General features: G+C 43.0%; 1 protein-coding gene across 1 annotated transcript in view; it reads left to right on the forward strand.

Moving 5' to 3' along the window:
- The window catches only part of LOC110509327 (synaptic vesicle glycoprotein 2C), a 63,374-nt gene extending 41,259 nt beyond the window's left edge, over positions 1 to 22,115 (forward strand). Inside the window, exons 4-13 of the mRNA XM_036968060.2 lie at positions 2,241 to 2,392; positions 10,867 to 11,000; positions 11,245 to 11,334; positions 12,402 to 12,512; positions 12,609 to 12,697; positions 13,700 to 13,864; positions 15,187 to 15,320; positions 17,859 to 18,062; positions 18,291 to 18,450; positions 18,562 to 22,115. Of these exons, the coding sequence (XP_036823955.1) occupies positions 2,241 to 2,392; positions 10,867 to 11,000; positions 11,245 to 11,334; positions 12,402 to 12,512; positions 12,609 to 12,697; positions 13,700 to 13,864; positions 15,187 to 15,320; positions 17,859 to 18,062; positions 18,291 to 18,450; positions 18,562 to 18,745 (1,423 nt within the window). The 3' untranslated portion in view covers positions 18,746 to 22,115. The remainder of the gene's footprint in view (positions 1 to 2,240; positions 2,393 to 10,866; positions 11,001 to 11,244; positions 11,335 to 12,401; positions 12,513 to 12,608; positions 12,698 to 13,699; positions 13,865 to 15,186; positions 15,321 to 17,858; positions 18,063 to 18,290; positions 18,451 to 18,561) is intronic.
- Positions 22,116 to 26,280: the final 4,165 nt, after the last annotated feature.

Consider the following 26,280-nt stretch of genomic DNA (forward strand, 5'->3'; position numbering starts at 1 on the left):
TGCCTCCAACTCAATCATCAAGTTTGCAGACGACACTACAGTGGTAGGCTTGATTACCAACAACGACGAGACGGCCTACAGAGAGGAGGTTAGGGCCCTTGCAGTGTGGTGTCAGGAAAATAACCTCACACTCAATGTCAACAAAACAAAGGAGATTATTGTGGACTTCAGGAAACAGCAGAGGGAGCAGCCCCCTATCTACAATGACGGGACAGTAGTGGAGAAGGTGTAAAGTTTTAAGTTCCTCGGCGTACACATCAAGGACCAACTGAAATGGTCCACCCACACAGACAGCGTGATGAAGAAGGGGCAGCACCGCCTCTTCAACCTCAGGAGACTGAAGAAATTCAGCTTGTCACCAAAAACACTCACAAACTTTTACAGATGCACAATCGAGAGCATCCTGTCGGGCTGTATCACCACCTGGTGCGGCAACTGCTCCGCCCACAACTGTAAGGCCAACCAGAGGATAGTGAGGTCCGCACAACGCATCACCGGGGGCAAACTACCTGCCCTCCAGGACACCTACACCACCTGATGTCACAGGAAGGCCAAAAAGATCATCAAGGACAACAACCACCCGAGCCACTGCCTGTTCACCCCGCTATCATCCAGAAGGCGAGGTCAGTACAGGTGCATCGAAGCTGGGACCGAGAGACTGAAAAACACCTTCTATCTCAAGGCCATTAGACTGTTAAACAGCCATCACTAACATTGAGTGGCGGCTGCCAACACACTGACTCAATCTCTAGCCACTTTAATAATTACAAATGGGATGTAATACATGTATCACTAGCCACTTTAAACAATGCCACTTTATATAATGTTTACATACCCTACATTACTCATCTCATATGTATATACTGTACTCTATACCATCTACTGCATCTTGCCTATGCCGTTCGGCCATCGCTCATCCATATATTGTTATGTACATATTCATTCCATTACACTTGTGTGTAAGAGGTAGTTGTTCTGAAATTGTTAGATGACTTGTTAGATATTACTCCTTGGTCGGAATTAGAAGTGCAAGCATTTTGCTACACTCGCATTGACATCTGCTAACCATGTGTATGTGACCAATACAATTTTATTTTATTTGATTTGAATTGCATGCTAAGTCAGACTGGAGTCATCTTCCTCACATTATTTGAATGTGGCTCCTTAGGTTTATCACCTAAGGCATCATAAATCAGTTGCCAGAGTTAAATCTCAGAAGCTCCTCTCAGTTCACACAGATGCAATAGAGTTCTAAGAACCCCATTCTGTTGCATAAAACAACCATTCGACGCAATAACAGCATTATAACATAATCTTGTAATTTCACCACCACAATATACTTAAGTATCAAATGTCAAAGTAAAAGTATAAATCATTTAAAATGTATTATATTAAGCAAACCAGACTCTACTATTTTGTTTATTTTATTTTTGATACACTCCGACACTCAGACATCATTTACAAACAAAGCATGTGTTTAGTGAGTCCTCCAGATCAGAGGCAGTAGGGATGACCAGGGATGTTCTAGTGATAAATGTGGGAATTAGGCAATTGTCCTGTCCTGCTCAGCATTAATCATTTGGGTATCAGGGAAAATGTATGGAGTAAAATTGACATTATTTTCTTTAGGAATGTAGTGAAGTAAAAGTCAAAGTTGTTAAAAATATGAATAGTAAAGTAAATTACAGATACCCCAAAAATGACTTAAGTAGTACTTTACAGTAGTTTTACCTAAGTACTTTACACCTCTGCGGATAAATAGTCATCTAGTTTGATGTCTGTCGTACTGTGTTGCCAATGGGACCAGATGAAAGGCTGTGTGGCTGCTAACTGCTGGTTCCTCTGATGGCCTATTGATTTTGTCATCCACCAGATCTCGCTCTCTCTCTCTCTTGCTTGCTCGCACTCGTCTGTCTGTCTGTCTGTCTGTCTGTCTGTCAGTCTGTCTGTCTGTCTGTCTGTCTGTCTGTCTGTCTGTCTGTCTGTCTGTCTATTGCTCTCTCTCTATTGCTCTCTCTAACTCTTTATTTCTCTTGTTCTGTCTTTCTGTTTCTCTCTCCAGGCTCAGTCCCATTGCGTTAGATGAGAGTAGCCATGTTTCCCGAACTGCTCACACAAACACACATACAACACCAATGACCGGACAAAAAGGACAAAAGGGGCACTCCAAAAATGGACCCTATGTTTTGCGGTTAATTTGTCCATATAGTGCTGACTATATTTCCCATATCCCCGTGCAGGATTGGTGGGGCTGTGCCCATCGTGTTCCCCTACTTTGCTGAGTTCCTGGCAAGGGAGAAGAGAGGAGAGCACCTGAGCTGGCTCTGCATGTTCTGGATGATAGGAGGGATCTACGCCTCGGCCATGGCTTGGCTCATCATACCACACTACGGTGAGTGACTGACAGCCCTGTCCTCCTATCAGGTACAGGATTATCTGAGTGACTCACTTAGTTCTCCAATAATAACCGTTCTACGACAAGTTACATTTGTCACGTGATTGACATTAGCAACTTAGGCCTGAACGGGCTTCAACCCGTATCCTAGAATGGACAAGTATATTTAACAGCAACCAAAGCGAGAGAAGAGGGAAGAAAGAGAGAACGAGAGGGGATTAGAGAAAGAAAGGACAGAATAGAGGAGAGAGGGCCAACAGTTAGAAAAGAGAAGGAGAGACGGAGAGGAATGAAAAGAGGAAAAGGAAGGAAAGAAAAAGCAAGAGAGAAGGAGAAGTGGATAAGTGAAGATGATTTATGTGGGCGGTGTCAGGGATATTTAAAGGGTGAAGGAAAAACTGAGCGAGGGAGGGAGGGACAGAGGGTGATCGATAAAGAAAAGCAGAGTGGGAGAGACAGGGGGAGAGAGAGAGAGTAGGGACGAGGGAGAACGTGAACAGGAAAAAGAAAGACTGATGAATTGAGAGAAAGGGAGAGCAAATGAAGGATAGAGACGAAGGAGGGGGGGGGGGTGATTGAAGAGGTGTGGGGAATGCATGGTGGTGTATGCAATGTAGTGTGGGTGTAGGCAGGTGTAGAATTATCAGTGAAGTCATTGATTTACTATAAAAGACTGTTGAGTGCAGAAGATAAAAAAGCACTCGACATAAAACACACAACATGTTTTCACACACACACACGCACCACACACCGTTAACACCTTTGTCTCTCTGTGTGAAGCAGCTGTGTGTGTGTGTGTGTGTGTGTGTGTGTGTGTGTGTGTGTGTGTGTGTGTGTGTGTGTGTGTGTGTGTGTGTGTGTGTGTGTGTGTGTGTGTGTGTGTGTGTGTGTGTGTGTGTGTGTGTGTGTGTGTGTGTGTGTGTGTGTGTGAAGCAGCCGTGTGTGTGTGTCATAGGTTCTGCCGCAGTGGACTCTTCATTGACTGCTGCTGGCCAGAGGCTGCAGGACTCCTCTTCCTGGAAAACCTCAGTGTCTGTGTGTGTGTTTGCATTGTGTGTTTGCTGAATTAAGTTGAGGGGGGTGGCGTAACCTCACAGCCGTAATGTTTTGTATGTGAAGTGTGTCTGTGAGGAGCTGTGCATGTCTGTGGTTACTGTATACTGTACACTCAAATGGCAAATCTAATCAGGGTTTATTTGTCATGTACACAGATTAGCAGATGTTAAAGGAGTAGTTCACTATTTTACAACATGATGTTAGATGGTTCCTGACCCTGGAGGTAGTTTATGAGCAAGGAGAAACTGTAATCCATGGTTCACTTTTCTCTAAAGTGACGGTGGGCATGTTATCTTAAAAACATATATCATTTCCAAACCACCTGAAGTCAACTCCATATTTGGTTTGATGATACCTAAAGGTGATTTAGCCGTTTAAAAAAATATATATATATATTTTTACATGTACCCATCACTTCCATAGATTTTTAGCTAGCGGTGGCTAAAGTTAGCTGAAGTCTGTCATGGCTGTTGAAAGAAAAGCTGAAACTCCCCGCTCCCCAATATTAGAAACAGGTCAATTTAACTCTCCCAATAATATAATATGATGAGTTTGATTGGAAAAACATCCCCACTGTAAAGTGCCAGGCAGCTAATGGCTTTATGTGGCTTTGCACCACAGTGACTCAGTTTCTAATTTTATGAGGAGGCAGCCTGCCCAATGTATTGCTTTGGTCTGCAGTAACAGTTCAACAGCGTGCACTACTCTCTCTCTCTCTTTGTGGTGTTTGCTGAGGAGAGGTAGCACAGCTATATTCATGAGCGCTACAATGTATAAATGTTTTGAGAGTTTCAAACGAGTAAAAGTTCATGAACATTTCAGAAATTTATTCCTATGTTGTTGTTTAACTAGCAAACTACTGCTGATGAGATAAGATTGTGTAAAAAACGTTTTTATACCGAGTTACCCAATGCAAAGTTGGCTATTTTTGCTAGGCTAACATTAGCTAGCTAAGCTAGCTCCAAAGCACAGATAGAAGACTGAGCCAGATGTTTCACTTGATGTATAAATCTGAAGCATCTGGCCAGAATTTCCACTCATCACCAAATTTGGTGATGAGAGGAATCCCAGTGGCCAGCAGTGGGAGAAGGTGGAGCGAGATGGATTTTGCCCGACATTCTGCAAATTTTCTCATCTATGAAACATTTGATCTCAATACATCTCAATACATCTCAATACAAAAAAATGCAATTTTTTAGAAAGAGTGAAAGGGCGAATTGGTTTATTGCACGTATGTACATCACAGAGTAGGTGTTCCAAAGACAAAAAAACGTGATTACATGCTAGAAGATGGCAATATGATCTCGCTAGCTCGTGTTTGGCTCTGCCCACCTCTTTGCTTGTTCTGCCCACTGTGATTAATTTGCTCCCGTTGGAAATGACAGGCTGTGGTCTATCTTGGCTTGGTAATACAACATTTTTGACCAAAGCCAGCACAGTATCTGGAGCTTCCCCTTTGCCTTTTCAATTGCAGTTTCAGATAAGCAGCAGTAGATCATAGTTGATCATATGATTATGGCTGGGTTCAAAGTGAGTGAGAGAGATAGAGAGAGAGAGCACCGTCCATGTTGAAGCAGGGAGAAGATGAACAGGTTATCAAGTGAGAATTTTGAGTTATAAAGCCCTATCAGTTCAATTCCTCCTCTTTACTGACAGTACAGGGGGGTCAGGGACAGTTAGTAGAGGGAGATCCCTGCCCATGTTGAGGCACAGGGAGAGAAATAACAGGTCATCAGGTGAGAATTTGGAATTTTAGTTATAAGGCAGTCTGGTAAAGCATGTTGCACAGCAATTTAAGTTGCACACAGGATTGGAACTATCGGTTCAACTCCTCATCTTTGCTGACTCTAGCCCACGTGCCATACCAAATGTTGTTGCCTACATTCTGATTTCATTTGGTTTCATTTGATTGCCTTACGGAGGGAATAACTACACTGTTTGTATTCGGCCATGTTTCCATGTCTAACAGTGCAATACTAATACAAAAAATATACAGTACCAGTCAAAAGATTGGACACACCTACTCATTCAAGGGTTTTTCTTTTTTTGTACTATTTTCTACATTGTAGAATAATAGTGAAAACATCAAAACTATGGAAAAACACATATGGAATCATGTAGTAACCAAAAAAGTATTAAACAAGTCCAAATATATTTTTATATTTGAGATTCTTCAAAGTAGCCACAATTTTCCTGGATGACAGCTTTGCACACTCTTGGCATTCTCTCAATCAGTTTCATGGAATGCATTTCAATTAACAGGTGTGCCTTATTAAGAGTTAATTTGTGGAATTTCTTTCCTTCTTTAGCCGTTTGAGCCAATCAGTTGGGTTGTGACAAGGTAGGGGTGGAACACAGACAATAGCCCTATTTTGTAAAAGACTCCAGATTATGGAACAGAACAGCTCAAATAAGCAAAGAGAAATGACAGTCCATCATTACTTTAAGACATGAAGGTCAGTCAATCCGAAACAAGTGGGGTCGCAAAAACCATCAATCACTATGATGAAACTGGCTCTCATGAGGACCGCCACAGGAAAGGAAGACCCGGAGTAACCTGCAGAGGATAAGTTCATGAGAGACACATCTCAACATCAACTGTTCAGAGAACACTGCGTGAATCAGGACCCCATGGTCGAATTGCTTTAAAGAAACCACTACTAAAGGACACCAATAAGAAAAAGCTAATTGTTTGGGCCAAGAACCACGAGCAATGGACATTAGACCGATGAAAATCTGTCCTTTGGTCTGTTGGGTCCAAATTTGAGATTATTGGATCCAACCGCCGTGTCTTTGTGAGACGCAGAGTAGGTGAACGGATGATCACTGCATGTGTGGTTCCCACCGTGAAGCATGGAGGAGGAGGTGTGATGACGCTTTGCTGTTGATACACACTGTGATTTATTTAGAATTCAAGGCACACGTAACCAGAATGGCTACCACAGCATTCTGCAGCGATATGCCATCCTATCTGGTTTGCGCTTAGTGGGACTATTATTTGTTTTTCAACAGGACAATGACCCAACACACATCCAGGCTGTGTAAGGGCTATTTGACCAAGAATGAGAGTGATGCATCAGATGACCTGGTCTCCACAATCATCCGACCTCAACCCTATTGAGATGGTTTGGGATGAGTTGGACCACAGAGTGAAGGAAAAGCAGCCAACAATGCTCAGCATATGTGGGAACTCCTTCAAGACTGTTGGAAAAGCATTCCAGGTGAAGCTGGTTGAGAGAATGCCAAGAGAGTGCAAAACTGTCATCAAAGCAAATGGTGGCTATTTTGAAGAATCTAAAATCTAAAATCTATTTTGATTTGTTTAATACTTTTTTGGTTACTAAATGATTCCATGATTCAATGTTATTTCATAGTTTTGATCTCTTCACTATTATTTTACAACGTAGAAAATAGTAAAAATAAAGAAAAACCCGTGAATGAGTAAGTGTGTCTAAAATGTTGACTGATACTGTAGATATATTTATAATTACATATTCATAATAATAATAATAGAAGAAGAAGAGACAAGAAATGAAGACATATCAGAATGAGCAGAGTCTGGAACATAATTGCTGTACGTGGTGTGTACATACAGTATGGACAACATTAAAGCGAGTAATAAATAAGTAAAACATTTTTGAGATCAAATAAAATGTCAATAGGATAATGTGCATAAATGCTAATCTTATCTGTATCTAACTACTAGAAATGATTTGTGTCTACCCATGTGTTTGTGTCAACAGTAAGCGTGTCTGCGTGTGGGAGAGTTGCTGTATGCCTCTGTGTTTTTGTGTATCTGCATGGGTGTTTATGTCGTGACGCAATGTTCCCTCTAAACTGCCTGTGTGCGCTTGCGCGCAGCTCCCCTGGGACTGCTGTGCGGAATACATTTTCCCCATTAGTTAACACTATCAACTTTTCCCTTTACTGTGGGAATTGTGATCGAATCAATGCAATATTAGCCACTTTCAATGCAACATACCGAAACAAAACAAGCTATGCAAGAGATTTTGATGTAGGCAGAACACGTCAGAGTAGGACTATATTGCATTGACAGGCACGACTCAGGCCCTTACTCCTCACAGACCAGTGCGCCATAACCAATCAGAGCTGCAGTTGGCCTATATGCAAATAGACCATTGCCATAAAATGATCTGTGCCATTTACTTTGAACTGGACTGTGTTTACAGCATGAGCGGTTGTGAGTAGATGCGCTTGTTTTGAGATCAAAACGAGAGTCATATCCTTTGCTAGTTAGTGAGTTATTAGACCAGTTAAAGATCATTTGTAGTCAGCAATGGGGTAGTGATTGCTTCTTACAAGAGCACAATTTGTCTGCATTTCTAGACATGAAAAGATAGTCATGTAAAGAGCTTTTTTGTTTGTTTTAAAAGGCCAATGTTGTGTTTTGAGACAGGCTTGAAAAAGCTAAGTAGCCAGTAGGCAGAGGGTAGCATCATTTGCCTGATTCTCTGTTATAATGCTATGGGAATAATGATGCATTTTTTTGTTTTGTAAAGTTGTTTCTTGCGTCAAACAACACAATAACATTTCAGTCACCTCCTTGTCTGAAGGACAAGTGGAGAAACAAGGTTAATGTCAAGCCCTGCATGTTTTTTCAGAAGTCTCATGGAATGTAGACCTTCATTGAACACCACACATTGGCTGCTACTGTAGGCTGAATGATAGAACAACTATTTCCACGATAAAATGCATTTTCTCCATTGTTTTTGATGGTAGGCCACTCTGGTACAGGTCTACATCATGATCAAATAGCCACAGTAGCCTACCTGACCACTGTTAAAACTAACTGAAGGGCCTCCCAAGTGGCGCAGCAATCTAAGGCACTGCATCGCAGTGCTAGAGGCGTTTCTACAGACCTGGATTCGATCCCAGGCAGTGTCACAACCGGACGTGATCGGGAGTCCCATAGGCCGGAACACAATTGGCCCAGTGTCATCCGGGTTTTGGGAGGGTTTGGCCGGTCGTGCTTTACTTGGCTCATCGCGCTCTAGCGACTCCTTGTGGTGGGCGTCTGCAGGCTGACCTCGGTTGTCAGTTGAACAGTGTTTCTTCCGACACATTGGTGCAGCTGGCTTTCGGGTTAAGCGGACGGGTGTTAAGAAGCGCAGTTTGGCGGGTCATGTTTCGAAGGACATATGATCCGACCTTCACCTCCAGAGCCCGCCGGGGAGTTGCAGCGATGAGACAAGATCGAAATTGGGGAGAAAAAGGATGTAAAAAAATTACTACTACTAAAATAATAATAACTTAAAGCGGGTACAGCCACAGTGTTCACAGTAAGCGTGCGCTGGACGTTGCACAGAATTTTTACGACGTTCAAGTTTGCGCTCAGTAGACCTGAAATTTGCTCAGTGATTTAACATTAGTCGTGGGCAATGCGCTGAGACCAAGGATACTGCAGGTGTGTATGTGTGTGTGGTGTGACATTGCATTATTCTGCATAGCGTAGCTCAATAAATCGTGTTGTGTGTGTATGCTCGCGGATGCTTGTACGCGTGCATATGTGTGTGTGAGTCAGTCAGCCATACCCTCCAGTCCATTATAATTATCCTAATGAGATTTGTACTGGTAGAGTCTAAACACACATACACACAAACACACACACACACACACACACACACACACACACACACACACACACACACACACACACACACACACACACACACACACACACACACACACACACACACACACACACACACAACCCTCCAAAAGACATGATTTGGTTTACAATGCTGTTTGTGGATTTGGTTTACAATACTGTGATATCACCATAACTCCCCCTTACACATCTGGTATCTCCCTGACATAACCATAGAAATAGAATCCATGGATTGATTAACTTTTTTAATATAATACATTGATTATATTTTTTACGTATTCTATTCTATTATATGACAGCTCTGTGGCTTTCTCCCTCCACCCTAGGGGCAAGCCAGAATACCACCCATACACTGACTGTAAAATCACCAACTGTCTGCTTGCTGTGTGTCTTTATTTACATTCTGTTCAGGGGTTGCTGAAGATATACTTTATGTACTGTCGGCCTACATTCCTTCCTATAAGTAAGAGAATAATAGATACAGAGAAGAAAAGACAGAGACAGAGAGAGAGAGAGAGAGAGAGAGAGAGAGAGAGAGAGAGAGAGCGAGAGAGAGAGAGAGAGAGAGAGAGAAGGTAGTGTGTGCAGTGGTTGCTAACTGAGGCTGTTACCTGAGTCCTTGCTTAGCTGTCCTCAGAGAGCTGTGTCAATTAGTCTCACTGAATGCCTCCAATAAGAATTGAACCCAACGCTTTGTCTTTCTCTCTCCTTCTCTCCCTCTCTTTCTCTCTCCTTCTCTCCCTCTCTCTCTCTCCTTCTCTCCCTCTCTTTCTCTCTCCTTCTCTCCCTCTCTCTCTCTCCTTCTCTCCCTCTCTCTCTCTCTCCTTCTCTCCCTCTCTCTCTCTCCTTCTCTCCCTCTCTCTCTCTCTCCTTCTCTCCCTCTCTCCTTCTCTCCCTCTCTTTCTCTCTCCTTCTCTCCCTCTCTTTCTCTCTCCTTCTCTCCCTCTCTCTCTCTCTCCTTCTCTCCCTCTCTCTCCTTCTCTCCCTCTCTCTCCTTCTCTCCCTCTCTTTCTCTCCCGTTCTCTTCACCATATGGTGTTCTTCAGCCTCCAGTTATTCTCATTACCATCAACATGCTGCATCTCATGTGGAAAATAGAAGTGTGTGTTTCCTCATAAGAGACAATAATGAAACAGGTTGATGATTCAAGGGTGCTTGGAGACACTAGATTTTCAGACCTTCATCCAAGGGTGCTTGGAGGCACAAGATTTTCAGACCTTCATCCAAGGGTGCTTGGAGGCATTAGATTTTCAGACCTTCATCCAAGGGTGCTTGGAGGCATTAGATTTTCAGACCTTCATCCAAGGGTGCTTGGTGGCATTAGATTTTCAGACCTTCATCCGAGGGTGCTTGGAGGCACAAGATTTTCAGACCGTCATCCGAGGGTGCTTGGAGGCACAAGATTTTCAGACCTTCATCCAAGGGTGCTTGGAGGCATTAGATTTTCAGACCTTCATCCAAGGGTGCTTGGAGGCATTAGATTTTCAGACCTTCATCCGAGGGTGCTTGGAGGCACAAGATTTTCAGACCTTCATCCAAGGGTGCTTGGAGGCATTCGATTTTCAGACCTTCATCCAAGGGTGCTTGGAGACACTAGATTTTCAGACCTTCATCCAAGGGTGCTTGGAGGCACTAGATTTTCAGACCTTCATCCGAGGGTGCTTGGAGGCACAAGATTTTCAGACCTTCATACTTTTTACAAAAATACATCATACTAGGCATATAATTTGTATTTCTGTGCTAATTTTGCTTGTATCTGATTGGTGGTTTCTGTTTGTGTGTGCAGGTTGGAGTTTCAGTATGGGCTCGGCTTACCAGTTCCACAGTTGGAGAGTGTTTGTGGTGGTGTGTGCTCTGCCCTGTGTGTGTGCTGTCGTAGCACTCACCTTCATACCTGAGAGCCCACGATTTTTCCTAGAGGTAAGGAGTGTGTGTGTGTGTGTGTCTGTGTGTGTGTGTGTCTGTGTGTGTGTGTCTGTGTGTGTGTGTGTGTGTGTGTGTGTGTGTGTGTGTCTGTGTGTGTGTGTGTGTGTGTGTGTGTGTCTGTGTGTGTGTGTGTGTGTGTGTGTGTGTGTGTGTGTGTGTGTGTGTGTGTGTGTGTGTGTGTGTGTGTGCGTGTGCGTGTGCATGTGTGCGTGTGCGTAACCCTCCTCTCTGTGTATAGATGGGTAAACATGACGAGGCCTGGATGGTGCTGAAACAGATCCACGACACCAACATGAGGGCCCGCGGAGAACCAGAGAAAGTCTTTACTGTGAGTATACAGTACCTCTCTCTCTCTTGCTTGCTCGCACTCTTCTGTCTGTCTGTCTGTCTGTCTGTCTGTCTGTCTGTCTGTCTGTCTGTCTGTCTGTCTCTCTGTCTGTCTGTCTGTCTGTCTGTCTGTCTGTCTGTCTGTCTGTCTGTCTGTCTGTCTGTCTCTCTCTCTCTCTCTCACTCTCTCACTCTCTGTCTCTCTCTCAATTCAAGGGGCTTTATTGGCATGGAAAACATATGTTTACATTGGCAAAGCAAGTGAAGTAGATAATAAACAAAAATGAAATAAACAATAAAAATGTATTGTAAACATTTCACTCACAGAAGTTCCAAAAGACTAAAGACATTTCAAATGTCATATTATGTCTATATACAGTGTTGTAAAGAGGTGCAAATAGTTAAAGTACAAAAGGGAAAATAAATAAACATAAATATGGGTTGTATTTACAATGGTGTTTGTTCTTCACTGGATGCCCTTTTCTTGTGGCAACAGGTCACATATTGCTACTGTGATGTCACACTGTGGAATTTCACCCAGTAGATGTGGGAGTTTATCAAAATTGGTTTTGTTTTCAAATTCTTTGTGGATCTGTGTAATCTGAGGGAAATATGTGTCTCTAATATGGTTATACATTTGGCAGGAGGTTAGGAAGTGCAGCTCAGTTTCCACCTCAGTTTGTGGGCAGTGTGCACATAGCCTGTCTTCTCTTGAAAGCCAGGTCTGCCTACGGCGGCATTTCTCAATAGCAAGGCTATGCTCACTGAGTCTGTACACAGTCAAAGCCTTCCTTAAGTTTGGGTCAGTCACAGTGGTCACGCATTCTGCCACTGTGTACTCTCTGTTTAGGGCCAAATATTCTAGTTTGCTCTGTTTTTTTGTTAATTCTTTCCAATGTGTCAAGTAATTATCTCTTTGTTTTCTCATGATTTGGTTGGGTCTAATTGTGTTATCTATCTATCTATCTATCTATCTATCTATCTATCTATCTATCTATCTATCTATCTATCTATCTATCTATCTATCTATCTACACATTGACTGTCCCTGACTACCCCTGTACTGTAGGTGAACAGGATAAAGCTTCCTAAGCATCTGGATGAGTTGGTGGAGATGCAGTCAGACTCAGCCAACCCTGTGGCCAAAGTCCTCTTCAGGATCAGGACCGAACTCAGAGGGGTAGGAGTCCGATTCCCAGATGATATGAAAGCATCATGATGAACGAATTGATCTCCCTCTCCCTATTTCCATCTCTCTCTCATTTACTCTGTTTAGATCTGGTTAACGTTCATGAAATGTTTCAACTACCCGGTCAGAGACAACACCATCAAACTGGCCATCGTGTGGTTCACATTGTCTTTTGGGTAAGATTGTCCTCTGTTCATTAGATGAAGGTGTGGAAGTGTTGCTCTTCTCTCAGCAGTACTTATCCCAGCTATCAGTCTGCTCCAGCTGAGTCTGTGTGTTCACAATGAAGTGTCTGACTCTAAGGTCTAGCCGGTGTCTCGCTGATATCCCTGTGATAAATGCTAACACGCTAACAGGGAAAGGTGATCGCCCATCTATACTGAACAAAAATATAAATGCAACATGCAAGCAATTTCCAAGATTTTACTGAGTTACAGTTCATAGAAGTAAAGCAGTCAATTTAAATAAACGTATTAGGCCCTAATCTATGGATTTCACATGACTGGGCAGGGGCACAGCCATGGGTGGGTCTGGGAGGGCATAGGCCCACCCACTGGGGAGCCAGGCCCAGCCAATCGGAATTAGTTTTTTCCTCAGCACCTCCCCCCTCCTCAGACAATCCCGCAAGTGAAGAAGCCAGATGTGGTCCTGGGCTGGCGTGGTTACACGTTGGAAGCCGGTTGGATAAACTGCCAAATTCTCTAAAACAGCTCTGTTGGACATTCCTGCAGCCAGCATGCCAATTGCACGCTCCCTCAAAACTTGAGACATCTGTGGCATCTGTGTTGTGGGACAGAACTGCACATTTTAGAGGGGCCTTTTATTGTCCCCAGCACAAGGTGCCCCTGTGTAATGATCATGCTGCTTAATCAGCTTCTTGATATGCCACAACTGTCAGGTGGATGGATTATCTTGGCAAAGGAGAAATGCTCACTAACTGGGATGTAAACTAATTTGTGCACAAATTTAGACAGAAATAAGCTTTTTGTGCATATGGAAAATGTCTGGGATCTTTTATTCCAGCTCATGAAACATGCGACCAACACTTTACATGTTGCATTTATATTTTCGTTCAATATAGCTAAAGGAACCACTTAGCATCAATAATACATTGCACTACTTTTCAAATGAACAACGTTGAAACAAAACAAGTTACGATGATGTAATTTCCTGTGCAGGTACTACGGCCTATCAGTGTGGTTCCCTGATGTCATCCATCACCTTCAGTCTGATGAGTACGCCTCCAGAGTGCAGACTCACAACAACGAACGTATAGAAGACTTCACCTTTAACTTCACCCTGGAGAACCAGATACACACCAACGGAGTGTTCGTCAACGACAGGTACTGTGTCAGCACGCACACACACACACACACACACACACACACACACACACACACACACACACACACACACACACACATCAACGGAGTCTTCATCAATGCCAGGCATTGTAACCAACAGACTCTCTTAAAGGGACTGTCTCTAATGTGTTCAACAGGCTCTCTCAGAACCCCCAGTTTCTCCAATGATAATATATTTAAAGTAGCCTATCTCATTCCATGTCTGCAGTGTGATCCGTCATCCCCGTAAGCAACACACCGTTCCTTTATCTACACCGCCTCCAGGAAATTACTAAAAACATCATCTCTCTCCCTCGCCTCCTCCCAACCATTCCTTCTCTGTCTCTCTCTTTCTCCCTCCCTTTCTCTTTCTCTCCCTCTCACTCCCTCTTCTCCTCTCACTCCTTCTTTGCCTTTCTCCCTCCCTCTCTCTCTCTCTCTCTCTCTCTCTCTCTCTCTCTCTCTCTCTCTCTCTCTCTCTCTCTCTCTCTCTCTCTCTCTCTCTCTCTCTCTCTCTCTCTCTCTCTCTCTCTCTCTCTCTCTCTCTCTCTCTCTCTCTCTCTCTCTCTCCCTCTCTCTCTCTCTCTCTCTCTCTATGGCAAGGTTATCATTGCCTCTTTCAGAGGCCAGAGGAGACACCTCAATGTATATTTGTATTATGCTTCTCCTCTGTATCTTATCTTGGAACACAACATGACACAACACACATATATTAGATTAGATGAGAGGCAGTATCGTAATACAGTAGCTGTGGGGGTGGATAAGAGACAGGCATGCTGGGATATATCCGACACACAATATCACAGGACCGTGTTGACGTACTACACTGCTTACATTAGAAACCATGGTTACCTCAGAACGGAAAAACAATCGATTAGAGCTGTAATACGTGAGAGATTAACTTTGTTCATCTCAACACCGCGCGAGTGTGTGTTTGTGTGTGTGCACTTTTTTTTGTGCATCAACAATACTGGCCAGTGGACCTGTCTCTGTTTTGTAAAGTCTTAAATCAGTCCAGTCCAGCCCAGTCCAGTTCAACACGTCTCCTTATCTCGCGGATAGAAAGGGCTGAGTCAGCGTATAGGCCAGGCTTGGCTCCTAGTTAGTGGTCTCACACCGCTGGCTGCTGGAGAGGATATCATAAATCGTTTATTTGCCTGATTACAATCTCAGCTCCTCAGCTTTGTGTGTGTAGACCATAAATAAGTGTTGAAGGTGTAATGTTGTTTTTTTTCTGCATTCTTCTTTTTTCTTCTTGTTTTTCTTCTTTTCTTCTCCTCTCCTCCTCTCCTTCTGTCCTAATCTCATATCCGGCTCGCTAGGTTCATCAGCATGAAGTTGAAGTCCGTCACCTTCATAGACTCCACGTTTCAGAACTGTTACTTTGATGATGTGTCAACAGTAGGCTCATTATTCAAGAACTGCAGCTTCGTAGAAGCCTTCTTTTATAACACAGGTGAGTCGACACACACACTTGGTTATTTACTTGAAATGTAACTCACGTCTCTTCCTCACAGCTACCATGTTATAGATGAGGTGTCCCCCTGCCTGCTTCTCATGAAACCCTATTTTGCTTCGGACATAACTCTCTTCCTCTCCTCTCTCTATATTTCTCTCCTCTCTCTCTCTACCCCGTATCTATATTCTTTCTCTCTCTCTCTCTACCCCGTATCTCTATTCTTTCTCTCTCTCTCTCTACCCCGTATCTCTATTCTTTCTCTCTCTCTCTCTACCCCGTATCTCTATTCTTTCTCTCTCTCTACCCCTTATCTCTATTCTTTCTTTCTCTCTCTCTCTCTCTACCCCGTATCTCTATTCTTTCTCTCTCTCTACCCCTTATCTCTATTCTTTCTTTCTCTCTCTCTCTCTCTCTACCCCTTATCTCTATTCTTTCTTTCTCTCCTCTCTCTCTCTACCCCGTATCTATATTCTTTCTCTCTCTCTCTCTACCCCGTATCTCTATTCTTTCTCTCTCTCTCTCTACCCCGTATCTCTATTCTTTCTCTCTCTCTACCCCGTATCTCTATTCTTTCTTTCTCTCTCTCTCTCTCTACCTCGTATCTCGATTATTTCTTTCTCTCTCTCTACCCCGTATCTCTATTCTTTCTCTCTCTCTCTCTCTCTCTCTCTCTCTCTCTCTACCCCGTATCTCTATTCTTTCTCTCTCTCTCTCTCTCTCTCTCTCTACCCCTTATCTCTATTCTTTCTTTCTCTCTCTCTCTCTCTCTCTCTCTACCCCGTATCTCGATTATTTCTTTCTCTCTCTCTACCCCGTATCTCTATTCTCTCTCTCTCTCTCTCTCTCTCTCTCTCTCTCTCTCTCTCTCTCTCTCTCTCTCAGACACCTCTTTCTCTGTATTGTGCCAGAGGCAGGTTGTAGAGGAGAGTGAAGAGTGGGTTCAGGCAGTTATAGCTTTTCCTTTGAATTTCCCCTGCTGAGATTGCCTCTTTGCTTCCTGTTCATTGTGCTTGACAAAGAAAGCGAGCCGTGTCCACCAGCTACAATGGCATTGCAATGATCGTTACACACACATGGGCTCCTGTGGCATTAAGTTCAATCCCATTTGATAGACAGAGGGTCACCAAATGAAACATTCTGCTTTAAAGTTCTTGGTTCACGCTGTCTTATAATACTGTTTATGACATACACTACCAGTCAAACATTTGGACACATCTACTCATTCAAGGTTTTTTCTTTATTTGTACTATTTTCTACATTGTAGAATAATAGTGAAGACATCAACACTATGAAATTACACATATGGAATCATGTAGTAACCAAAAAAAGAGTTCAACAAATCAAAATATATTTTATATTTGAGATTCTTCAAAGTAGCCACGCTTTGCCTTGATGACAGCTTTGCACGCTCTTGGCATTCTCTCAACCACAGCTTCACCTGTTATTCCATAGTTTTGATGTATTCACTATTATTCTACAGAGTAGAAAATTTTAAAAAATAAAGAAAAACCCTTGAATGAGTAGGTGTGTCCAAACTTCTGACTGGTACTGTATGTCATATCATCGTTATGACTGTTGCGTAGCTCTTATGAAGTAAGGTTCAGTTAGAGTGCAATTTAATTATAAGAGAACCTGACTAATGGTTGAACCAGACGACACCTCCAGGACACCAAGTGTTTCTGAGGGAGTAGTGAATTTGGGGGACTGTAAACAATCACGGTGCAGTTCAGCTGACACCGGTTTAGAAACGGTTCCCCCTCAGCCTTTAGGAAACAGCTGAACATGAAAACAATTTGGGCGTGTCAGCTTGGTGCAAAAGCCACATGGGAAATGTAGTCTTACTGCCTCTAGCAGTGACACTCCTCCTGGGAGCAGAGACCAAAGAGAGAGGAATGGGGGAGGGAGGGTGTGGAAATGGAAGGAGAGGGGAGAGAGGTCTCTTTTATGTGTATTAATAGTTTTTTTCGATCCGAGGGGAGTTACATAGTTATCCCTAAAAGACCTGGGATGTTTTTGCTGATGAACCATGTTTTTTACCCCCCTCCCACCCCCTGTTCACCGTTCCCTTCATCCCTTCATCAAGAGAAGTTATTGAGGCAAAGAGGCAGGGTGATACCATTTGTGAATGATAAGGGGCAAACACAAGTTAATAAAAGAGTTATAGGCCGGCCTACTGACGTTCCTTATGAAAAGGGGATACCTAGTCAGTTGTACAACTGGATGCATTCAACTGAAATGTGTCTTCCGCATTTGACTCAACCCGTTTGAATCAGTGAGGTGCGGGGGGGCTGCCTTAATCAACATCCACAGCATCCAGGGGCAGAACTTCAGACTTTTACCTTGTCAGCTCGGGGATTCGATCCAGCAACCATTCAGTTACTGGCCCAACGCTCCTACCAGCCAGGCTACCTGCCGCGGGTTCAACCACAACGGGTTCAACCACAGCAACAAAATCCACCTGCCAGACAAAAAGCACAGAAAGGAGACAAATTAGTACTCTTCATTCTCTGTTCGTCTCCATGTCTTTCTCTCCAGATATTGACGATTCTAAGCTGGTTGGGTCGAGGGTAATCAACAGTTCATTTCATCACAACAAAACGGGCTGTCAGATGACTTTCGACGACGACTACAGCGCCTACTGGGTCTACTTTGTCAACTTCCTGGGGACCCTCGCCGTGTTGCCCGGCAACATAGTCTCCGCCCTTCTCATGGACAAGATAGGGCGCCTGAGCATGCTGGGTAGGACTGTTTCAATTGTACACGTTTTTTGAAATTCTACTTCATACAGAGTATGTCTTTGGAATTCAGACAGAGTTTTTATTGCATGACTACCCCACTGGAGTTTGACATTGCTGTGAAATGAAGAAAAACAATCATCACCAAAAAGAGTATGTATTTGTAATGCGTTATCAAATGACATCTCATGTTTTTGTGATCTTGTGTGTAATAGCATGTTTTGTCCTTCAGGGGGCTCCATGGTGCTGTCAGGCATCAGTTGTTTCTTCCTGTGGTTTGGTACCAGTGAGTCTATGATGATCTTCATGCTGTGTCTCTATAACGGCCTCAGTATATCAGCCTGGAACTCCCTGGATGTAGTCACTGCTGAGCTTTACCCTACAGACAGGAGGTGGATAGAACACACACACACACACACACACAAACACACACACACACACACACACACACACACAACCACACACACACACGTACCCTGACTCTCTCCTCCTCTCCTCTCCAGGGGTACAGGCTTCGGCTTCTGCAATGCCATGTGTAAGCTGGCAGCGGTGATGGGGAACCTGATCTTCGGCTCTCTGGTTGGCATCACTAAGGCCATCCCCATCCTGCTGGCATCGACTGTACTGGTGGGAGGAGGACTGGTGGGGCTACGGCTGCCTGACACACGCGGCAATGTCCTGATGTAGAAATACACTACCCAGCAGCCTTCACTCATGTGCCGGTTAGGCTTTTGTTGAACACGCTGTCATAAGGACTACATATCTGGGCTGGCATTCAAGTATGCTATCTGGCCAGCTTCATGCTTAGCCAATTAGCTAAGCTAAACAATAGTACACGCCGTAACAGTACAAAGTCGGTTGTCATAAGCTGACATGTTTTAAGACAGTGTTATGTAGGCCTTGTTACAGCATGTTCAAATAAGGAAATAGAGAAACACCAATGGTTGCCACACGGAACACACGTGTGTAAAAGGCTGCACCACCAATCACTCACAGACTGTACTCTGTCTTCAGTTCCGATTTGACTGTACAATATGGGCATTCATTTGTTTGCTTGTTTGTTTGTTAATTTGTCTCTCGATAATGTAATAATGTTATTTATTGTGCCGCTGCTGTGCTATCTTGTACTTCAAACCAAAATGCCAAGAAGTGCTGTACACTTCAGAGTGGGGCGTGATTTCTCCTTTCAAAATAGTCAGTTATTCGTGATGTTTGTTCAAGCCTTTTGCAACCCCAGCTCCAATTGCAAGAAAAACATGGCCATAGTAAAATAGAAATAGGAAGAAATAGCTTTTAGTGTCGTCAAAAGTTACAGCAAAATCAGCAGCTACATTTCTAAAGAAAACTGTGTGTGTGTGTGTGTGTGTGTGTGTGTGTGTGTGTGTGTGTGTGTGTGTGTGTGTGTGTGTGTGTGTGTGTGTGTGTGTTGTGGGACAGCTTAGGGTTTTGTTCTCTGTTGCTGTGGGTCTCTGTCAAAAGGAATTTATTCAGTAAGAAACCTCTGAGCTGCTAGCGATAGCTTCTTCTCCATTTCTTTGTATCTGTTTAACTCTTTCTTTATCTTTACCTCTCTCTCTCTCTCTCTTTCTCTCTCTCTCTCTCTCTCTCTCTCTCTCTCTCTCTCTCTCACTCTCTCTCTCTCTGTCTTTCCATTTATCTTTCTCGCATTGTCTCTCTCTCTCTCCTTACCTTGCTCTCTCTGTTTCTTTCTGTTGTGATTCTCTCTCCAACCCTCTATCCTTCTCTCTCTCTGCCATGCTGCCTGTCTCATATGGTAGCTTACCCTCTACAAAACTCGATGGCCTTTCTCAAATGTCGTGCCTCGTTCCCTCCAACCTTTCTCTCTTATGAAACTCGCTCTAGTATGTAGTTCTTCTCTTTTTCGCTCTAATGTGTGTGTGTGTGTGTGTGTGTGTGTGTGTGTGTGTGTGTGTGTGTGTGTGTGTGTGTGTGTGTGTGTGTGTCTGCGGGTGTGTGTGATATATAGGCAATCACCTGTGAGCTAGCTTGTCAGTTTCACCATCTTGGTGTGTAACCTAATTTAAATCCATAAACAGAAAAGTAATATCTGCTTATGCGTGTTTAGGTTATTTGTTGCTGAGTTGATATAACATTAAACTAAAACTATGTGTTTAAGCAGAAAGCAGGTGGATTTTAACGGGATGATATATGAAAAAGCCATTGTAGCAGCCTGGTCTCATAGACTAGACCTAACATGGTAAATGTAAATCTGGGACACTCAAATTAGTATGATATGTTGATTTGATATGATATGTCACGTTTGGTAGGGTTACATAAGACCGATGGTTACTTACTTCTTAGGGCTGCAATCCCGTTAACGGGATCGATATGACAACAGCCGGTGAAAGTGCAGGGCGCCAAATTCAAAGCAACAGAAATCTCATAATTAAAATTCCATTTTATACCGTTTTAATTAAGTTAATCTTGTTGTTAATCCCACCACAGTGTCCGATTTCAAATAAGATTTACAGCGAAAGCACCACAAACGATTAGAAAATAAAGTAAACAGAAATCAGAATTCACATTATAAATATTCCCTTACCTTTGACGATCTTCATCAGAATGCACTCCCAGGAATCCTAGTTGCACAATAAATGCTTGATTTGTTCGATAATGTCCATTATTTATGTTCAAGGAGCTACTTTTGTTAGCGCGTTTAGTACGAAAATCCAAACGCTTGTGCAGGTCCATCCGAACGTTGGACGAAAACTTCAAAAAGTTATATTGCAGGTCGAAGAAACTTGTCAAACTAAGTATAGAATCAATCTCTAGGATGTTGTTATCATAAATCTTCAATAAAGTTCCAACCAGAGAATTCCTATGTCTGTAGAGAAGCCATGGAACGCAGGTCGCTATCATGTGAAATGCGCATGACCAGGACCTGGCTCTCTGCCAGACCACTGACTCAAAGAGCTCCCATCCACAACACAGTAGAACCCTCATTCAAGTTTCTAAAGACGTTTGACATCTAGTGGAAGCCCTAGGAAGTGCAACTTTATCCATACCCCACTGTGTATTCAATAGGGGCTGGGTTGAAAATCGGCCAACCTCAGATTTTCCTCTTCCTTGTTTGGATTTCTTCTCAGGTTTTTGCCTGCCATATGAGTTCTGTTGTACTCACAGACATCATTCAAACAGTTTTAGAAACTTCAGGGTGTTTTCTATCCAATACCAATAATACTATGCATATATTATATATACATATATTTCATCCAAGCTACTCAATACTGCCCCTGCAGCCATAATAAGTTTTAAGGCAAAAACTAAAGTAGGGTGGTTCATCGGGGTGGATGGGTTGGCATATAACACAAACGTCTAGAAACGCAAAGGTTGCGAGTTTGAATCTCATTACGGACAACTTTAGCTAATTAGCAACTTTTCAACTACAATTTTTTTGAGCTACTTTGCAATTCTTTTGCATGTTAGCTAACCCTTCCCCTAATCCTAACCTTAAGTCACGCCCTGTTTCTATTCTGTTCTGTTCTGTTTCACCTGTCCTTGTGCTTGTCTCCACACCCTTCCAGGTGTCGCCAATCTTCCCTATTATCCCCTGTGTTTTTATACCTGTGTTCTCTGTCTGATTGTTACCAGTTCGTCTTGTTCGTTCAAGTATACCAGCGGTTTTTCCTGTCAGCTCCTATCGTTTCCCAGCCTCTCGTTGCTAAAATCAAATCAAATCACATGTTATTGGTCACATACACATGGTTAGCAGATGGTAATGCGAGTGTAGCGAAATGCTTGAGCTTCTAGTTCCGTCCAGTCAGTAATATCTAATAACGACCATGCTAGTCCTCCCGGTTTTGACCATTGCCTGTCCTGACCCTGTACCCACCGTCCTGACCTCTCTGCCTGACCCTGAGCCTGTCTGCCGTCCTGTACCTTTGCTCCACCTCTGGATTACTGAACCCTGCCTGTCCCTGACCCTGAGTCCGCCTGCCGTCCTGTACCTTTGCCTTACCCTGGATTTTCGACCCCTGCCTATCTTGACCTGTCTTGCCTGCCCAGTTACTACAATAAACAGTGTTACTTCGACAGTCTGCATCTGGGTCTTACCTTGATTCCTGATATCTTAACCCTTTAACCTAACCCCTAAACTTAACCCTAACACCCAACCCTAACTCCTAGCCTAGCTAATGTTAGCCAGCTAGCTACAGTGCCTTGCGAAAGTATTCGGCCCCCTTGAACTTTGCAACCTTTTGCCACATTTCAGGCTTCAAACATAAAGATATAAAACTGTATTTTTTTGTGAAGAATCAACAACAAGTGGGACACAATCATGAAGTGGAACGACATTTATTGGATATTTCAAACTTTTTTAACAAATCAAAAACTGAAAAATTGGGCGTGCAAAATTATTCAGCCCCTTTACTTTCAGTGCAGCAAACTCTCTCCAGAAGTTCAGTGAGGATCTCTGAATGATCCAATGTTGACCTAAATGACTAATGATGATAAATACAATCCACCTGTGTGTAATCAAGTCTCCGTATAAATGCACCTGCACTGTGATAGTCTCAGAGGTCCGTTAAAAGCGCAGAGAGCATCATGAAGAACAAGGAACACACCAGGCAGGTCCGAGATACTGTTGTGAAGAAGTTTAAAGCCGGATTTGGATACAAAAAGATTTCCCAAGCTTTAAACATCCCAAGGAGCACTGTGCAAGCGATAATATTGAAATGGAAGGAGTATCAGACCACTGCAAATCTACCAAGACCTGGCCGTCCCTCTAAACTTTCAGCTCATACAAGGAGAAGACTGATCAGAGATGCAGCCAAGAGGCCCATGATCACTCTGGATGAACTGCAGAGATCTACAGCTGAGGTGGGAGACTGTCCATAGGACAACAATCAGTCGTATATTGCACAAATCTGGCCTTTATGGAAGAGTGGCAAGAAGAAAGCCATTTCTTAAAGATATCCATAAAAAGTGTTGTTTAAAGTTTGCCACAAGCCACCTGGGAGACACACCAAACATGTGGAAGAAGGTGCTTTGGTCAGATGAAACCAAAATTGAACTTTTTGGCAACAATGCAAAACATTATGTTTGGCGTAAAAGCAACACAGCTGAACACACCATCCCCACTGTCAAACATGGTGGTGGCAGCATCATGGTTTGGGCCTGCTTTTCTTCAGCAGGGACAGGGAAGATGGTTAAAATTGATGGGAAGATGGATGGAGCCAAATACAGGACCATTCTGGAAGAAAACCTGATGGAGTGTGCAAAAGACCTGAGACTGGGACGGAGATTTGTCTTCCAACAAGACAATGATCCAAAACATAAAGCAAAATCTACAATGGAATGGCTCAAAAATAAACATATCCAGGTGTTAGAATGGCCAAGTCAAAGTCCAGACCTGAATCCAATCGAGAATCTGTGGAAAGAACTGAAAACTGCTGTTCACAAATGCTCTCCATCCAACCTCACTGAGCTTGAGCTGTTTTGCAAGGAGGAATGGGAAAAAATGTCAGTCTCTCGATGTGCAAAACTGATAGAGACATACCCCAAGCGACTTACAGCTGTAATTGCAGCAAAAGGTGGCGCTACAAAGTATTAACTTAAGGGGGCTGAATAATTTTGCACGCCCAATTTTTCAGTTTTTGATTTGTTAAAAAAGTTTGAAATATCCAATAAATGTCGTTCCACTTCATGATTGTGTCCCACTTGTTGTTGATTCTTCACAAAAAAATACAGTTTTATATCTTTATGTTTGAAGCCTGAAATGTGGCAAAAGGTCGCAAAGTTCAAGGGGGCCGAATACTTTCGCAAGGCACTGTATAATTTGTAACATATCATATGAAATGGGTGATGGTCATCCACAAATGAATACATACCATAGGAAACGTAACATAGTGTTTTCAGATTTACGTACAGAATAATACAAAATGCTCTGAGACCAGGTTGATTGTAAACGTAGCCTGAGTTTAATCAAAGGTACATATTGCTGCTACCCTCAGTGCTATGGGTCGGACGTGAACACAAGATAGGTGATAAGATACGTTCTTTAGTCAGCCTAGGTGCCATAGTTTTACTATGTTACAAAATATTGATTCTGTAAGGATAGAATCCGAACTAGAGAAGCGTCAATGAAGGATTCCGGCTTGTCATGTTAAAGGGATATTTCACCCATTTTACTTGTTTACATGGATTACTTTCTAGGTATCCATACAATTATCTAAATGTATAGTTTGTGGGGGAACTGCAGGAGTATATTGGCAGTGTTGCAGTGCATGCTTTTGCTTTTGACCAGGAATGGATAGTGTAGATGTACAATATGTGTGTGCATGTGTGTGTGTATGATATCGGGTGTGTGTGTGTGTGTTTATTATAAGTTTTTAGTTTTCCAACCATGGGTTGGGGTCGATATTGATGAGTTGATTTAACTCACTGCAATGTCTGATTGGTTTGTTAATGAGTTTCTATGTCTGTCAGCTCATCCAACGGCATAATTTGCAGCCATCTATCCCTCCTCACATCATTCTGTGTGAAACAAACTCTAAGGCCTAGATCTAAGGCCTAGATTCAATCAGATCAAATGTTAACTGGAGACAGCAGACACCAGCATAGTGGATGTTTTGGCAGCATCAAAACATCCACTGCTGTTTTGCGATCAGAGTTGGAAGTTCCAAACGAGAAAGTATAGGCTATACAGAAATAATTATGCTCAGAATGAAAAATCATTAATTCAAATGAGGATTTCTGTCAGCCTAATTGATGGGTAGATTACATCTAAAATTCCTGTGTTCCAATTTCTAAACAAGGCTGCATAGCATTTATGTTAATGCGACTCCTTGCAGCCAATGGCAATGTCCATTTTAGGTATAATGCCAGGAGCCGCTTGTGGATTTGACAGCTCTAACGCAGTTCCACCTCCGCCAAAACAACCGCTACGCGGATCTGATTGAATAGAGCCCTAAAACTACACCTCTGTTAAAATAGGAAACTTTGCATGTGTGCTACAAAAATATTTCTGTTGCTGTGCTGTTTTTGTGTCTCTGCTTACAGGGATGTAGTGGTAAAAAATATATAAAGGTGGCTATGCGTTGAATGCCGGCCGAGATGACAGGCGTAGAGGATCGAGTAACGTAAGCACCAATGCTAACCATGCTAATTGGTGTAATAGCCAGGTGTGCTAACAACATAATAAACACCATTTTTTTAAACGTTTGTTTCCGCTCCACTACATCCCTGCTGCTGTTCTTCTGTGGAGGAGCTGCTATGTTAATCTGGGTCAAAAGTGAATGTATCATTCTGGTGAGGTCCTTGTTGTCAGGTTGTTCTGTGGGCAGGTGTCCGTCCCTTCTTCTGAGTTGACTTCTGGGTAGTTGTGACGGGCATGCCAGTGGTGAGAGGACTGTACTATACATAGCTACAGACATGCTATAGACCAGGACTATTCAACTCCAGGCCCTCCAGGTCCCTCCACAGTACTGCTAGGTTTCTCTTCTCACCCAGTCTAGACCCTGAAAGAACAAGAACGTATTTGATCGGCCAGAGAATCCATTGACCAAGTCTGAATCAGTCCCTGATCAGAGGAGGGAGGGATGAAAACCAGCAGTGCTGAAGTTACTAGTCCTTTAGGCCCAGGTTGGAATAGCCCTGCTATAGACAATACGTAGATAGAGGTGTGTGTTAAACCATTTACTAAATACCTGTCCTTGATGTAGTTTATCTTGATGAGGAAACGTTAACATGTGCCATGTCTAAAGTCTAAAGAGGTTTAGGTTAAACTGGGATCTACATGTATTCAATAAAGGCTTACATTATCTAACAACCATGGTACTTGTATTACAGATTTTTTTTTACATCGGTGTCATTTGTCAAGATGGACAGAGGGTGGAGCTGTCCATTCGGTGTGTGTGTGTGTATGTGTGTTACAACTGTTTTGGCTTAGAGTTACAGGGCTAATGTGCTCTTCTGTTGCGCAGGGGGCCCAGTTTGACCATAACTGAGTGCTGCTGAGTATCTCACAGTTGTACATAAGCTTCAATAACAACATAAACGGGTTGTTCATCATCAGTAGGTAAGCGATCTCCAATAACACCCTTCATGGTATCTACAGGCTACTGTGTGTGTGTGTGTGTGTGTGGGGGGGGGGGGGGGGGGGGGGGCGGGGGGGGGGGTCCTTTGTCCCGGATCCTTTGAGAACCCTGTTACTACTACTAATATTGCTAAGTAGTATTACTAATACTTGACTTACAGAGTGA

The sequence above is a fragment of the Oncorhynchus mykiss genome, chromosome 29, assembly GCF_057628025.1.
Source record: "Oncorhynchus mykiss isolate SJ-2025 chromosome 29, ASM5762802v1, whole genome shotgun sequence".
Lineage (NCBI taxonomy): Eukaryota > Metazoa > Chordata > Actinopteri > Salmoniformes > Salmonidae > Oncorhynchus > Oncorhynchus mykiss.